A 15,147-nucleotide genomic window follows, 5' to 3' on the forward strand; every position below is an offset into this window, starting at 1 on the left:
TATATGTAATTCTTCATTATTAAAACCTTGGGTTGGATATTAAGAACGTAAATAAAAAGCGTGGAGGCCTTGGTTATGAAGTACAGTTCTATCAAAAAATTAATTAGGAACTATTTAAACAAATAAAATAANATACTTTATGAGATGTGGATATCAAACTTTGAGATTGAACAAACTTTTATTGCTGGATGAGTTTTTATATGATCAGTTCCATAATGTACAGAAGTAAATTTACACAAGACATATAAAGAAGGGTTTTAAAAATCCTCTTATACAAAGTTAAAAAGAAAAGCTACCAGCACAAATGAAATGAACATGGAAAGTAGCCATGTGCTTCTGTGCCAACTAACAAAGGATCCATTAAAAATTCATGCTTAAACTATCTAACTACCATTTTCTGTGGCGTACACTGTAAAAAACAGCTTTCCTTAATAAATAGTCGTTTATCTGTATGGCTGACTCCAACAGTAACGTTAAAATCGAGTTACTAGACCCCAACAACCCAACTTTGCTTTGTTTCATGATTCACTGTTGAATAGCAAAGGGAGGGGGTATGGGTAACATGTTCCACATATCACAAATCACTATTTAAATGACCAAAAAACACACATAACTGAACACACGATGCGTTTTAAACAAAACGATCATTACCTCAAACCCGGTGTGCTTCTACCGGCTCGGATTTTGTTTATTTTGATTGACGCCCCTTGGATGCAACTCAGCGCCACAGACACCCTTAAAATCTGTCCTCCCTTCAAAGAAAACCATCGAAAATTAGTTTCAAGAAACTGCTAAATAAAGTTTTAGCCATGTCAGAGCGATATACTAAATGTTTGAGCGATTAACAGACAAAATTAAACAAAAAAGAATGGCGAATGAACACTCACCCCTTCCATTACACTTCCGTCCATTTCGAACGTTGTTGCGGCCATTTTCGCGAAATTCAAGAATTTTTTACAAAGAACACGCGAGTTCGACTTCAAAGCACGCCGCAGATGAAAGACGCGCGCACGGGAATCAAAAAAAGAGACGGAGCGCAACTTCCACACTGTACTAAAGTTAATGTAAGCCGGTGTGTAGCGCACAAACAATGCAGCGACAAGCGCGAACTTCTCGCAATCCCCCGGGCGCAACCGACAGTCTCTCAAAAACTGAAGTAATAATATGCTGAATGTCACGATGGCTGGTAGGGAATAAATAAATGACGACTTGACTCGGCAGAAATAAAAATTCAACAAAATTCCCAGCGATACGGTCAGACTCGCAACTAGTCTTGCCAGTCACACTGCTATGGTGGACGAGCTCCGCGCATGCGCAGATGTAGTGTGACGCGACGCGCATTGTAGATATAAAAGGAGATAAGCAAGGACGGTTTGATTTTGACACCAAACACCCTTATTTAGGCGCAGATGGGAAATTAAACTTGTCCTAAACGTATATGTAATTCTTCATTATTAAAACCTTGGGTTGGATATTAAGAACGTAAATAAAAAGCGTGGAGGCCTTGGTTATGAAGTACAGTTCTATCAAAAAATTAATTAGGAACTATTTAAACAAATAAAATAACGAGTAACTAAATGTATTTTTAAATACTACATTATTTCAATATCTACGGATGAAACTGCGTTATAAATAAATAAACAATGACCTAAAATAATTTAAAACAAAAAAGATAATTGATTGATTAGAGACACGGTCCAAGGCTGCATTACGTTGCGAAATGTTGTAGCACCATATTTTATATAGTAATACAGTTTTTATTTAAATGTGTGATAAATTTATTAATGTGAATTAATTCCTTTCAGATTACTTTTCAAGAAATGTTTCCGTTACGTTCTTTATTCTTTTCTACATAAATGCACTTCATACATTTTTACCGTAATCTCACCCACTTTGACTTTGAGGTTCGTTGAAGTTGTATCGAAAGTTTAATTCAGACAAGTATTAACATGAAATAAAAAAAGTATTTATTTATTTTTATACATTATACATATACTTACATTGACATGACAGTAAGTAATCTATATGAGAGGTTAAGAGATTTCTCTGTTTAAAACACTCAGCGATGCCTAGGAATTATTTGTCCTTCACTATAAGCTCTCTGATTGGCCAGCGGAGCGGGGCGTGAGCGCGTCGTCATATCCGGCTACACAAAATCGGTGAGGGATGATGGCGGCGGTCATCACCGTGCGGGGTCCGTTCTCGTTTGTGAGACGCCTGGTATGTCTTCACTGCACATTTCAATTCTTTAATCGATTGCACAAACTTTTAAAGTATACAGTCTATATTAAGACGTCCGTTTGGCGCGAAATAACGCGAGTAAGAGGTTAAAATACGGAAGTAACCTGCAGCCAACAGTTCAAGTTGAATTATTACATGCATGATGTGTAAAATGTAAATAAATTTGAGACATGCTGTGTTTTTATATCTCTTACCACAGTTATTTGGTTTGAAACCACAGTAACCACAAAATATCTTTGGTTTTACAACAGTAACCGTAGTCATGATATTTGTATTAAAACTATGGTTAAACAAATTGTTGTAAATCCGCCAATAAAACATGGTTACTGCACTTTTTACTGTAATAATGTATTACAACATTTATATATAAATGTAACGAATTATTATTATATTATTATAAAACCATGGTTAATGTCCATTTAGAGATGTTAGGGTTATCTACTTTAACCTGCATCACTTATGCATGAAAAAAATCTATTATTTTAGTTTGTTAAAGTCGTTTATAAACTCTGATTCGTGGATATGTGTAACTATATAAAGTATGATTTTATGTGTGAATGTCTGTGGTCACATTTTAAAACTTGATTTCATTGAGTTCTGTTTAAATGGGCTGTGTAATTTCAGGTCTCTGCACGTCTGCACAAGCACTGCTGCTCGAGGGTCCAGGCAGCCTGCCTTGCATACCGACCTCATTCGTATTCACTTACTGCTGGGCAACAGCATCGGTTCTTTCGCACAAGCTATGGTAAGTTTCAAGAATTTTGATCAGGGTTTTTGAGTTCTGAACATGTAGAATGTATTTGACCTTTCTCCCTCCTTCCTTACAGCTGCAGCAGGACCAATTATGCAGTTCAAGCTCTCAGATATTGGGGAGGGCATTATGGAGGTGACAGTTAAAGAATGGTGAGTTTTCTTTCTTGGCAAGCTATTTGACAATTACATGTACTTACCAGCAGGGGGCGTTATAATCTGTGTTTATCATCCTTTGTGTATCAGGTATGTGAAAGTGGGTGATAAGGTGTCTCAGTTCGACAGCATCTGTGAAGTTCAAAGTGACAAAGCGTCAGTCACGATCACCAGCCGCTATGACGGAATCATTCGTAAACTCTACTATGATATCGATTCCATCGCCCACGTAGGAAAACCTCTGGTTGACATCGAAACGGAAGCAGGGCAGGGTAAGTGCTGATAGTTTGAAAAGTAGTTAGACTGTTAGATATGGTTTGGAAATAATATTTTATGATGTTGTACAGTGGAGGGACCTCAGGAGGATGTGGTGGAGACTCCGGCCATGTCTCAAGAGGACCACACGCACCAGGAGATCAAGGGTCACAAGACTCAGGCCACTCCAGCCGTGAGACGCTTAGCCACGGAGAACAATGTAAGTCATGATTTCTCTTGCACCAGAAATGACCTACAAATAAGTCTGTGTTGCTTAGAAATATTTCTTGTTATAGATAGATACAGTTTTGCATTAGGATTAAGTTAAGATTAGACTGGAAAGTCCAGTGTTATCAAAAAGCCAAATGGGTTCTGCCAGATATCAAGCCGAGCATGACATCAGAGTCGGTGGGGGGTGGTCTTTAGTTATTCTAATGTGGGGTCATAAACTCTAGCTGAGGTTTTAAAGTTTCTACAGACGTTCGTAGCTCCTCTTTGGAGAGCAATAGAATAGCATTCCAGTTTCACATAGCTTCAGATAGTAGTGTTGTTGTCATGGCTGCAAGTAGAGAAGGTAGTAAAGGATTTAAAGGATGTACCACCATCTTCATATTTCCTCATTCCTTTTAAATGTATGTTGAAATTTTTTCGAATTGGTTTGGCTTGTAAATGCTAATAATTTAGGGCTCATTGGATTGTCTTTAAAAACAATTGAACCCATTGCTAAACTGACACTTAATTGTCCTCAGATTAAATTAAGTGAAGTTGTCGCCACTGGAAAGGACGGCCGTATTCTCAAAGAGGACATCCTCAACTTCATAGCCCGACAGACAGGGGCCATCTTACCCCCGGCCTTCCAGGAGATTCGACCGCCCCCTCCCGCACCAGCTGTACCTTCAACTCCAGCTGCTAAACCGAAGACAACGGCACCCAGCATTCCCACTCCTGTCGTCGCCAAACCTGTGTTTACGGGCAAAGACCACACTGAACCTGTGAAAGGTATATGCACGTTGTTTACATTTTTTCAAGAATCACACTGAAATTGTTTTTCTGAAATTCTGATGAGCCTCATTGATACCTTTTCGACCTTAAATATGACCCAGACATTTTTGCATAAGGTTCACCCTAGAACTGTGTTATTGAATTGGCTTTCTTTGCATTGACCTGGCAACAGGTTTTCAGAAAGCCATGGTCAAGACGATGTCATCGGCTCTGAAGATTCCTCACTTTGGTTACTGCGATGAAGTGGATCTGACCCAACTGGTCCGATTGCGATCTGAGCTGAAGAGATTGTCTGAATCTCGAGGAATGAAGCTCAGCTATATGCCTTTCTTCATGAAGGTAAGAAACATTTCCTTCTTTCTAGATGTTCAAATCATCGCACAGGTGGTATTACGCAAAAAAAAGATGGATTTGGGTTTGATATCTGTGCTTTCTTCGTAAACAGGCTGCGTCACTCGGACTTCTCCACTTTCCCGTTCTCAACGCATCTTTGGATGAAAACTGCACAAATATCACCTACAAGGTAACTTTCCATCTAAAGACATTATTTCGATTCATTGTGATTGAATTGAGTTAGATCATTTAGCATTGGTCTGTTTTCAGGCTGCTCATAACATCGGACTGGCGATGGACACCACCCAAGGTCTTCTGGTTCCTAACGTGAAGAATGTGCAGATGCTCAGCATCTTCGAAATCGCCGTGGAGCTCAACCGTCTGCAGACGTTGGGAGCGTCGGGGCAGCTGGGAGCTAGCGATCTCACGGGAGGAACGTTCACCCTCTCGAATATAGGATCGGTGAGTCACAAGCTACACGAAGACCTCCCATAATTTGCAGTTAAATTTGTTTCATTGTTTGCATTTCTTGCTTTTGAACAGATTGGAGGAACCTATGCAAAACCAGTTATATTACCTCCCGAGGTTGCTATCGGTGCTCTTGGGAAGATGCAGGTTTGTAAACTCTTAAATAATGATGACAGCATTTTGTATTTTCAGCATTTGACTGACCTTCATTCACACCGTCTGCATAATCTCCGTAGGTCCTTCCCCGATTCAACTCAAAGGGCGACTTAGTAAAAGCACACATCATGAACGTCAGCTGGTCCGCCGACCACAGAATCATCGACGGAGCCACCATGTGTCGTTTCTCCAACATGTGGAGATCCTACCTGGAGAACCCTGCTTCCATGGTTCTGGACCTTAAATAAAGCTTTCCCCAAGCACATCGAGCCATGGAATCCTGTCTTCTGTAAAACCTGATGACATCATTTCTCAACACTAAAGATTTTCCATCAATGGAGCACAAAACATATTGCACATTTTATGATGCTAATAGATAACTGGTGTTACGTTGTGTGTTTTCTGTGTACTGTTAAGGATGCTGTTGGTTTAAGGATCTCTCCTCTTGTTGCCTTACTGCAGGATGTTACATCTACCCTCATGTATTGTGAAACGATGAATGTTAGGGGATATGAACTCAATGTAGCAATATGAACACAGACTCTTGCTCCTTTTTCGACACCGATTTGTAGTCTAACGTTAAGATACAATCACAGCGTAATGTCACGTCTTCCAGTGGCGTGAGCTCTTAAAATGTGTCTACATTAACAGTCTGTTTGTCTGTTGGTACATAACTTCTCCTAAACACCTCCAGATTTTTCGAGGGTGCTGCTTTGCAACTAATGTCAGTGCTTTGAAATGACAATGAAAATATGTGATTACATATGTGCACAGTATACAAATTTGCTGTTAAGAAATAACATTGATACATTCTGTCTAATCTATTTTGATTCTACACTCTGACGCAAATATAATGGAATGCTAATGTGTTGCGACAGCTAAATAATGGTGTTTTCTTGAGGTAGTTCTGTGTGGGTGTGTGAATTTGAAAGATAGTGTTTTAATAAATTATACATTTGAGAAATTGTTCACAGACTAATGATTTCATAGGCATATATCCCACTATAGAAAACCAAATACCCAATCCAATGTGGTCAATTCATTTCCAGTGTAATAAATTCTATATCCAATATGATTGAACTGTCAAAAGACATTTATGTACACTATTTGATTGAAAATAACAGCAGATGCTGGATTAAATAGATTAAATATACTACACGGTATACTATTATATTTTGACCATCAATTGAATAACAGCGTGCCATAATAAGACAGAGAAACTGATCTCTGCATGGTTGAAGTCGAGGACTGAGTTGTTCTGTGTTAGAGCCAGATGAATCTTTTAGGATTTATGATCCTTCAGACAAGCCAAACAGTGAATCGGAGGGAGGTGGAGCTTGTTTCTCAAGCCTGGTCACAGTTTTAAACCCCCTAGTGTTTGTTACATCCAGAAATTAAATAGGTTCAAACCAAGCCGTCTGTTATATGTGCGCAGAACATGCAGGTAAGTTTCTATACATATGTCATATACAGTATCATAGTTTTTTTTAAATTAAATTACGTAAGTGTAATAGCAGAAATAAAAAAGTAAAATAATAAAAATGTATGTTAGTGGGACTAGTAGGAAACTCTGATTTAGTTTTTAGATTTCTTTTATAACTCAAAACAATGACATAATGCAATCTTTAAAAAGAAAGCTTAATGGCTTAATACTCATGCTGAGAAAAATAATAGAAACCACACAACTTTTAAGGGATTTATTGTTATAATGAGAATTGCATTGGTTTTAATGGAAATTGTAATGATCTCTGTGTCGTGTTCCTGACGTATGGGAAAGTTGTTTTCTAATGGTTTTAAATAGGCTAAGGTTATTTATTAGTATCTTTTTGATTATTTAATAGTTTTTTGTATCTTTTTTATTAGTTATTATTATTTATTAATTAGTTTTTTGTTTAGTTTTATGGCATAATATATATTACACCAAATTAAACGCAATTCTTTAATTAAACAAGCAGCCGGAGAGACGCCAGAAACGTCAAGAAACAAGCATCAACAGAAGAAACGTGCGCAGAGAAGATGCGCAGAGGAACACCAGCACAACCTTACTGGTTCCCTTTCACAGAAGAACCTCAAACTTGGAAGAAAGCATACGAAAACCAGTCCCTGACAACCACGAGCTACTCATCCATTATCAGACCATCCCGGACAGACGCTTCTCATGCGAGCGAGCACGCCAGCTGATCAAACAAATCGTCGACGAAAGACTGGAGACGGTGGAGTACAGCTGCGCGTGCGCAGTCATTTCGAAGGAGCTGTCCGATTGCGTTATGAAGTCTGCGAAGAAGTTACTGTACGATCGATATAAACTCATCTGTTACGTGGCCATCGGACAGATTAAAGATTCAATGATAAATTGTGCCAGTAGAGCTGTGTGGAGTCCCACAGCGGACACATTTATTGAATATATCTTTAAAAACAAATCTTTATTTGCGCTATGCGTTCTGTATGCAGTTTACAAGGAGTAGAATACAGCATTTCATACAGTAGCGATTTAAAGTTCTCATAGACATAATAAATGCATGAGAAGGTATGATGTAGTGCAAAATTGAGAATTGCTAAATATAGCCGACTAAAACAATATAAATGCTAATGTTTATCATCATTTAAACCATTGAAAATTCACTAAAGACTCACAGAGACCATCACAGTTTCCATTAAAGCAATACCATTCCCATTATAACTATGAATTCATGAGAAGTCCAGTGATAGTTTAATGTTTTTTTTCCTTTTTGCAGGCAGCATGTGCATTTCAGTATTTTACATTACAGTACAGTATATGTTAAGAAAATGTATGTTTAATCTGCGATAAATAAAATCATATTCACTGTAAAAAAATATTTGTTGTTTTTTGTTGGTTCAACTTAAAATAAGTTCAACAAATAACCTGGTTGCCTTAAAATTTTGAGATGCTTCAACCTAAAAATATTAGATAATGAATTTCTCATTGAGTTGACTAATAGGCAACCAAGTTATTTATTCAACTTATTTTTTTACAGTGTTCTGAGTGTATTATTGGATCCAATTATCGTATGATTATTTCTTAACATAAATTTGTAATGCATGTAAAATGTATTATAAACTTTTTAGAGGTTGTCCAAAAAAACCTAAAGTGTTTTTTTTTGAGAGCCTATCATGATCCAAAACTTCATTGTTAATCAGATAAATGTTGCTCTATTCTTAAAATCTGGTCTGGTGAGGTATGCGAAAGTGGACAGCTGCTCATGTGCCAACTTTAACATGTGACCGCACCATTCCCAGTGTTGTCTCTGGTTAAATTTAGACCTTGGCCTGGGTTGCTTCAAACCAATGACAAACACAGTCTGGATCATTATTTTAAAGCTAAATCTTTCATCGAACATCATGCTTACTGGAACTATCAGAGGAATTGTAGCATTAATGCAGTGTTGATAAAACTCACCAGGGGAAAAACATGTATGCTTTGCAAGGATAATTTGAACCAATGAGAGCTGGTAAGCTAATTCATAAAGAGTTTTTATTTAATGTTATCTGTTACATTTTTATCGCACAATGATGAAGCAAAAATATAACACTGTTTTGTTAAAAGTTTTATTCTGCACATTTTATTCTGACTTGTGTATTTTAGACTGCTTGGTGTTCCAACACGCGCAGTGTACAAAGTGATATTCAGGGTTGTTTTATGGTCATGACGGGGATCACAGTCTGCTGTGGAACCGTGAACTCCATCAAATCTCTCTGGGAGACCAGGATAAAGAAAAGCAAAGATGATCTGAAGAAAGAAAAAGAGCAGAAAGGACAGAGAGCAGTGGGTAGGTACGTGCGCAACCTCCATGTATAGTAGTTTACTGAATACTCTATGTTGATTTGATGCAGCCCAAACTGTTTTCTTATTGATCACATGGGGACATTAGCTGACAACAACATTGTCAGCTATCAGGATGTGTTTCCCCATGTTAAGATGAACAAATTTAGCAATAGCAGGCTGAAAAAAACTGTAAAAAATACACAGAAAAAAGGGTTTCATTCAACCAATTAAAACATTTTAGGGTAAGGATTCACATCTATATTTTATAACTTGAGCCAATGAAAAATAAACAACTTTAATAAAGAAAAGTGGTTTCTTTTTCATTGGCTCAAGTTATAAAATATAAATGTGAATTTTTACCCTAAAATGTTTTAATTGGTTGAATGAAACCCTTTTTTCAGTGTAATTTGTTGTTTTTTGTTGGTTCAACTTAAAAAGAATAAGTTACCTGGTTGCCTTGAAATTTTGAGTTAATTCAATTTAAAAATATTAGTTAACACAATTAATTTCTCATTGAGTTGAATTAACTCAACATTTTAAGGCAACAGGTAACTTATTTTTTTAAGTTGAACCAACATGGAACGCAGGAGGACCTTATCTGACAGTAACATTGCCAGTTGTCAGAATGTGTTTCCCCTGCTAATATGGTCAAGTTATGAAGTAGAAGAATACAAGTATAAATCTAACCCAAAGTAAAGATTCGTGGCTTAGTGGCTACTATGACACGTTTCGTAGGTTGTGGGTTTGAATACTAACCATGATGCTTTTTTAATGAATCACAGAGGGAACCTTATCTGACAGTTACATAAGATTGTCTGTTTCAGGATGTAGTTTTTTCATGCAAATTCATAGAAAGTTTGGGGAGCCAAAAACCATGATCACAATGTTTTATGTAGGTTGACAGGTGCCTGGGAGGATCGCATAACTTTGGCCAAGCTAAAGGAAAAAGTTGTGACAGAGGAGGGACGTGTGATTCTTCGGATTGAGAGAGAAGAATGGAAGGTAGAATGATGTGTATTTTGTGAGTAACTACATTAAGATGAGTGGCTTTTCAATGACCAATGTCATACAGATCAGACATGATCATCATTTATTCAGCTTCAGGTCATTCAAAACCTGTATGTGACTTTCTTCTGCAGAACACAAAAGAAGATATTTTTAGAAATATCTCAGTGGTTTTCTGAGTGCTTGAATCTCACAACTGGTATTTTTCTGCAGACTCTCCCTGCAGCTCTGGCCCAGCTTGCCCAAATCCAGGAATGGCAGTTACACCGAATAGGACTTCAGAAGATCCCGCATTTCATCTCGACCTTTGAGAGTCTCATAGTCTTGGACTTGTCTCGTAATTCAATCACAGAGATTCCCAAAGAGATAGGTCAGTAAAATGACTTCAAAAGTATATCTTGACCTCTACGTTATACATTTAAAGTAACTTCCAGAAATTCTTGTGATTAACAGGTAAACTTACTCGGTTGCGAGAGCTGTTGTTGAGCTATAACAGAGTTAACTATGTGCCTGAGGAAATCGGCTCTTGTGTAAATCTGGAGAAATTGGAATTGGCAATGAATCATGATTTAGATGACCTGCCTGCTCAGGTATCAAGATTGCATTCCCATATTTACCTCATATGATAATTCACACCCTCCATATGCAATTTTTTAGAAATGATCTATTGTTTTCATAGTTTAGCAATCTAAAGAAGTTGTATCATTTGGATCTCTCCATGAATCAATTCACCACAATTCCAGACTGTGTGGTCAGCCTTCCTTCTCTAGAATGGCTAGACATGGGAAGTAACGGATTGGAGACGTTGCCAGACGACATTCACAGGTGAAATATCAACTACAGGTCACAATCTTCTATAGATATTTCCCTACACACGTTTTTAAACCAAGAGATATATCTGAATTATTACGTTTTATGGATTGATCTAGAATGGACAAACTTCACACCCTTTGGCTCCCGAGAAATGAACTTGAGTATCTGCCCGACAACATCAGCCGGATGCAAAGTCTGGACACGCTGGTTCTGAGCAAAAATAAACTACGAGACATTCCTCCACTAATGGAGAGCATGAGTAACCTCAGGTAACCTCAGGCACCCCTTTTTAAATTATAGAAAATATTTTGTCTTTTTCAAATAACAACACATCAAATCTTTATTTCTGTAATTTAGATTTTTTTTACATTTTATCATCGTCGACTAATTTTTCTCTTTTTGTATGTATATAAAATAAAGAAAATATTTTATTGTTGTCAACCAATAAAATCATTTTTTATTTCTTATAATATAGACATTATTTTGCCTTCAACAACAAACAAAATGTTTTCTTCATTTCTGTAATATAGAATAAAATTGCCTTCAATGGCTAATAAAAATATTTTTTAAATTTCTGTATACATTTAAAATATGAAAAACATTTTGTCTGTCTACATTTTTTCCCTATATTTCTGAAATATAGAAAATATGTTGTCTTTGTCGACCAATTAAAATCTTTACTTCATTTATGTGTATTTGAAAAAAAAAAACTGAAAATATTTTTCTATTTTAACACTTAAAAATGAACACTTCTCGCAAATTACATACTACAGAATTGTGCATGACAATGCATTTGTGTAGATTTGTGTTTGCATTTTTTTCTAAGATTAAAATTATTTTCGTTTTTGTAGCAATTGTAACTTAAACTGTTTTTGGCAGGTTTGTGAATTTTCGAGACAACCCTTTGACGTACGATGTGACACTTCCTGATTTAAACGAGGATGTAGACGAGGAAGAGAACGACAGGGAGATGTTCGGCCGCGAGTTCATGCACTTCTACATCCAAGAGGCCCGAAAAAGAGGTTATGCCGTACTCAACATGTATTGTGTGCAAACTTTTAGTTGAAGTTTAATATAAAACATTGCATAAATAAAACAGTACTAAAACAAAAGCTTTCAGACCCCTTAAGGACCAACTCAAATATGTGTTACAGGATCCCAAACGTTCACATCGGTGCTAAACGTGACGTTGGATGGCGTATCAGAGATAGCGTCGTCTTCGTGACTAGCATGCTGGCTTCAGTCTGCTGGTTTGTCTTCTGTGGCTTGATCTGTTCTTATGAACCAAACATCGTCATACCGACCCCGTGATGTCCCATCCTACCTTTAACCTGTCAATGTTTTGCTGTTTATGTTGTTTGTTTATTATTGTCAACGTCCTGTTTTTAACTTCCTGTTCCAGCTAGCGCTTCAAATGCGAGTTAAAAAAGAAATCCATACACATTGGTCAAATAAAAAACAAAACATACAGCATTGCTATATTGTGTTTGTGTCATGTGCTGTTCGTGTTCAATTTAGATTCATCTGTATTCTGATTGGATGAGGGTACTGCGGTTAGTAACACGTTCTCCAACGACACGTCTCTGCTTGTATAGTATTTCAAGCTGGATTCAAATCCTCTTTGCTGGAGATAATGCACTCTTCCTTGGTCGATCAAAAGTTTACAAAGACGTCCGATCTGTTCCCGGTCTTCGACCGACATCACACTGCAAGGGCGTGAAGAAAAACCATTAGATCAGCAAATGATCATAAGCTCAATGAAAAATTCACTGGTTGATAAAACACTCACCTTTTGAGGCTATCTGTTATGGCTTCTTCATCTATCTCATGTTCTTCTTCCTCTTCTGTTTTATGATCACTCAGTTGCTCTGGCATCTCGGAGCTGAATTTCTTCATACCGCACGTAGCCCAGCTCGACATGCGCTGAAAGGCTGTGAATTCTTTCGGGCCGAGACCTCGCTGTCTGAAGAACTCTTTTCCAACATAGTGTCTCCAGTCGCAGCGGTGGTGGCAGCACAAAGCGATGGCCAGTCCCGACACGACAAGACCTTCACGTGGCTTTGTCTCATCACCAGCTCCATCCTCTTGCTGGAGCTTTACACGCTTGGTTGGAGGGTCATCGTCGAATTTGCGTATGCGCTCGAATAAACACCGAAGGGCAAGATCTGTGGGGTTACGTTGAGGAACAGATGATGCTAAATGGAATTTGTATTATGAACATCCACTACTGAAAGTTGTGGGATGTTAGTCTACCTGTTGCTGCACCACAGAGATGCTTTCCAACACCAACCACAGGACGTCTTTTTTCTCTCAGGAGGGGAACTCGATCTAAATCATACACAAGAATATTTATTTAAAGAAGTAAATAAATAAGCAAGGAAATGTATTTTTATTTAGAAACTGTTGAGGGTACTTACTCAGATCAAGGTGCTGAATATCCACCTGCAGCCTGTCAAACGTAGAGTCTGCATTTTTGTGTTTGCCGTCTACCTTGAAAACGCATTAAATAGTAATTAAACCCAATTTCTGAGCAAAAATGACCCCCTGTTTTTTATGTGTGTAAAGAATAGCTTTAAGTCCATGACATCACACCTTGAAACGAGTACTGGACCGCTCCACGAGCAAAAAGTGGACATTTTCAGATGCTTTGAGAGCGACGTGAATCCAGTGGGACAGTTTTCCTTTGCCAGCACCAAATTCTATGTAGCATCTGTCTGGGCTGAGCAGTTTCAAAGCCTCCATGTTTCCTAAAATCGAAGCCTGTGAAACAGAATATTCTTGAAAACAGGCACAAACAACGTTTATAAATGTTGTGTAGAGTTTGCAGTGCTGGATTACCTGTTGCTTAAGGTGTTTGATGGCGGAGTCTCCATTCTTTGGATCATTTAAAGCTTCATTCAGAGCATTGTGTGAAAGTGTGTTTTCAACAATCTTGGTGTTCAGTTCTGGAGGCAACAGTAAGGGATTTTTCTATAATATACCTTTCTGTTATACAAATGCAATAAAACCAGACGACAGCTGAATACCTTGTAATGCAGTCTTGAGTTTCACAATCAATTCATCCAGTTCCTCTTTGGTTCGATCAGCGATTGAAATCTACATTAAAACATTACGTTTATTATGAGCGTATCTCAAAGCTGGTAAAAACAGATGTACAAGCTCTCACCTCCTCTATGGCTTCGCCTTCACTTCCGCTCCCAGCATTGATGTCCTTCACATAATATCTCTGATGAAGACACGAACAAATGTAAAATATTTGTTATCGCCCAACACACTTTATTAAAAATAATACACTTCATTTATAAAGCCCCTTTACAGAATATAAATACAGAAGAGAAAAAATGTGTCATGACTCATGTAGGATGTGTTGTGACCCAGAATTTTTTATAAACATAATATATGTTTAATACATTTCATATACAAAAAAATGATGAAAAGACTTCCTGTTGAACTTACAGGTTGTGGCTTTTCCTTGGAGTTGCATTTCTTCAGATGTTTGGCCAAATTATCTTCATATACAGTACTGTTTAAAAAAAAAAGAGGAGATTCTTTAACATATAACATGAACGTATAAAATACAACGAGTTTCATGATGTGTAACGTACACTTTGTATTTGAATAACTGATTCTGCATGGACTTTTAAAACGCATTCATTAAAATGCAAACCAAACTTATGACAGCAGTTATTTTCTTACTGTTTGGGGTCCAAAGGACAAGGTATTCGTTTTTTCTCGGTGTCTCCACCCTATATAAAAATGTGAAAGTTTTTATTTGGCAACTGTGAGGCGAGTTGTGCATCGCAAATAATAAACAATTGACACTGTAATATATTTCTTTAACAAACATACAGCGTTTGCATGTTCCCCGCAGAAGGTTTTTCCTCTCCCAACAGTCATCTTGCAATATCGTTTCTTTTTTGTAACATAAAAAGCACATCGCCCAGGTAAAGGCGCTGACACGCTGCCCGCTGTGGATGCTTCCATACTGACGGTCCGAATGACTTCCGCAAGGTATTTCAAAATAAGAGACTTTTCAGTACGTGAACTGAAAAACGAATTTATGAATGAAACAGCTAAATTCCCTTCAAATATAAATATACATATACAAATACATACATTTTATTGAAACATACATAAATGTAAAAAAATGTGGGGGGAGCCATAGTCATATTGCATTTTCCACT

General features: G+C 37.4%; 3 protein-coding genes across 4 annotated transcripts; 2 read left to right on the forward strand and 1 right to left on the reverse strand.

Annotated features, from left to right (window-relative positions):
- Nucleotides 1–2,055: 2,055 nt before the first annotated feature.
- dbt (dihydrolipoamide branched chain transacylase E2) lies at nt 2,056–6,322 on the forward strand. Its single transcript, XM_057325800.1, has 11 exons — nt 2,056–2,220; nt 2,866–2,986; nt 3,069–3,144; nt 3,238–3,419; nt 3,495–3,622; nt 4,152–4,401; nt 4,577–4,743; nt 4,850–4,927; nt 5,008–5,199; nt 5,281–5,352; nt 5,442–6,322. Exons 1-11 carry the CDS (start codon nt 2,167–2,169, stop codon nt 5,607–5,609), a joined length of 1,488 nt encoding a protein of 495 aa, XP_057181783.1. The 5' UTR covers nt 2,056–2,166; the 3' UTR covers nt 5,610–6,322.
- A 2,332-nt stretch (nt 6,323–8,654) lies between these two features.
- Nucleotides 8,655–12,922, forward strand: lrrc39 (leucine rich repeat containing 39). Of its 2 annotated transcripts, none has more exons than XM_057325807.1 (9): nt 8,655–8,831; nt 8,966–9,153; nt 10,042–10,147; nt 10,364–10,520; nt 10,604–10,740; nt 10,830–10,975; nt 11,080–11,232; nt 11,843–11,985; nt 12,827–12,922. In XM_057325807.1, the coding sequence occupies exons 2-9, from the start codon at nt 9,020–9,022 to the stop codon at nt 12,847–12,849; spliced, it is 999 nt and encodes a 332-aa protein (XP_057181790.1). In that variant the 5' UTR covers nt 8,655–8,831; nt 8,966–9,019; the 3' UTR covers nt 12,850–12,922. The 2 variants fall into 2 exon arrangements, with proteins under 2 accessions (XP_057181790.1, XP_057181789.1); XM_057325806.1 differs by lacking the exon at nt 12,827–12,922 and adding an exon at nt 12,118–12,221.
- trmt13 (tRNA methyltransferase 13 homolog) lies at nt 11,993–14,949 on the reverse strand. Its single transcript, XM_057325805.1, has 11 exons — nt 14,813–14,949; nt 14,660–14,709; nt 14,420–14,486; nt 14,130–14,189; nt 13,990–14,059; nt 13,802–13,908; nt 13,556–13,723; nt 13,381–13,453; nt 13,217–13,291; nt 12,753–13,128; nt 11,993–12,669 (listed from the first exon to the last, which is right to left on the reverse strand). The coding sequence occupies exons 1-11, from the start codon at nt 14,945–14,947 to the stop codon at nt 12,456–12,458; spliced, it is 1,395 nt and encodes a 464-aa protein (XP_057181788.1). The 5' UTR covers nt 14,948–14,949; the 3' UTR covers nt 11,993–12,455.
- Between the last annotated feature and the right edge of the window lie 198 nt (nt 14,950–15,147).

This window comes from Triplophysa rosa, linkage group LG25 (assembly GCF_024868665.1).
Source record: "Triplophysa rosa linkage group LG25, Trosa_1v2, whole genome shotgun sequence".
Lineage (NCBI taxonomy): Eukaryota > Metazoa > Chordata > Actinopteri > Cypriniformes > Nemacheilidae > Triplophysa > Triplophysa rosa.

Excerpts from the sequence above, each read along its gene's own strand:
- dbt (XM_057325800.1), top strand. The coding sequence starts at position 2,167 with ATGATGGCGGCGGTCATCACCGTGCGGGGTCCGTTCTCGTTTGTGAGA. Across the intron at positions 4,744-4,849 it reads ATATGCCTTTCTTCATGAAG|GCTGCGTCACTCGGACTTCT; the intron begins GTAAGAAACATT and ends CTTCGTAAACAG. Across the intron at positions 5,200-5,280 it reads CCCTCTCGAATATAGGATCG|ATTGGAGGAACCTATGCAAA; the intron begins GTGAGTCACAAG and ends GCTTTTGAACAG.
- lrrc39 (XM_057325806.1), top strand. The coding sequence starts at position 9,020 with ATGGTCATGACGGGGATCACAGTCTGCTGTGGAACCGTGAACTCCATC. Across the intron at positions 9,154-10,041 it reads GGACAGAGAGCAGTGGGTAG|GTTGACAGGTGCCTGGGAGG; the intron begins GTACGTGCGCAA and ends TGTTTTATGTAG. Across the intron at positions 11,986-12,117 it reads CCAAGAGGCCCGAAAAAGAG|GATCCCAAACGTTCACATCG; the intron begins GTTATGCCGTAC and ends TATGTGTTACAG.
- trmt13 (XM_057325805.1), bottom strand. The coding sequence starts at position 14,947 with ATGGAAGCATCCACAGCGGGCAGCGTGTCAGCGCCTTTACCTGGGCGA. Across the intron at positions 14,060-14,129 it reads AAGGCGAAGCCATAGAGGAG|ATTTCAATCGCTGATCGAAC; the intron begins GTGAGAGCTTGT and ends GTTTTAATGTAG. Across the intron at positions 13,909-13,989 it reads ACTCAAGACTGCATTACAAG|AACTGAACACCAAGATTGTT; the intron begins GTATTCAGCTGT and ends TGTTGCCTCCAG.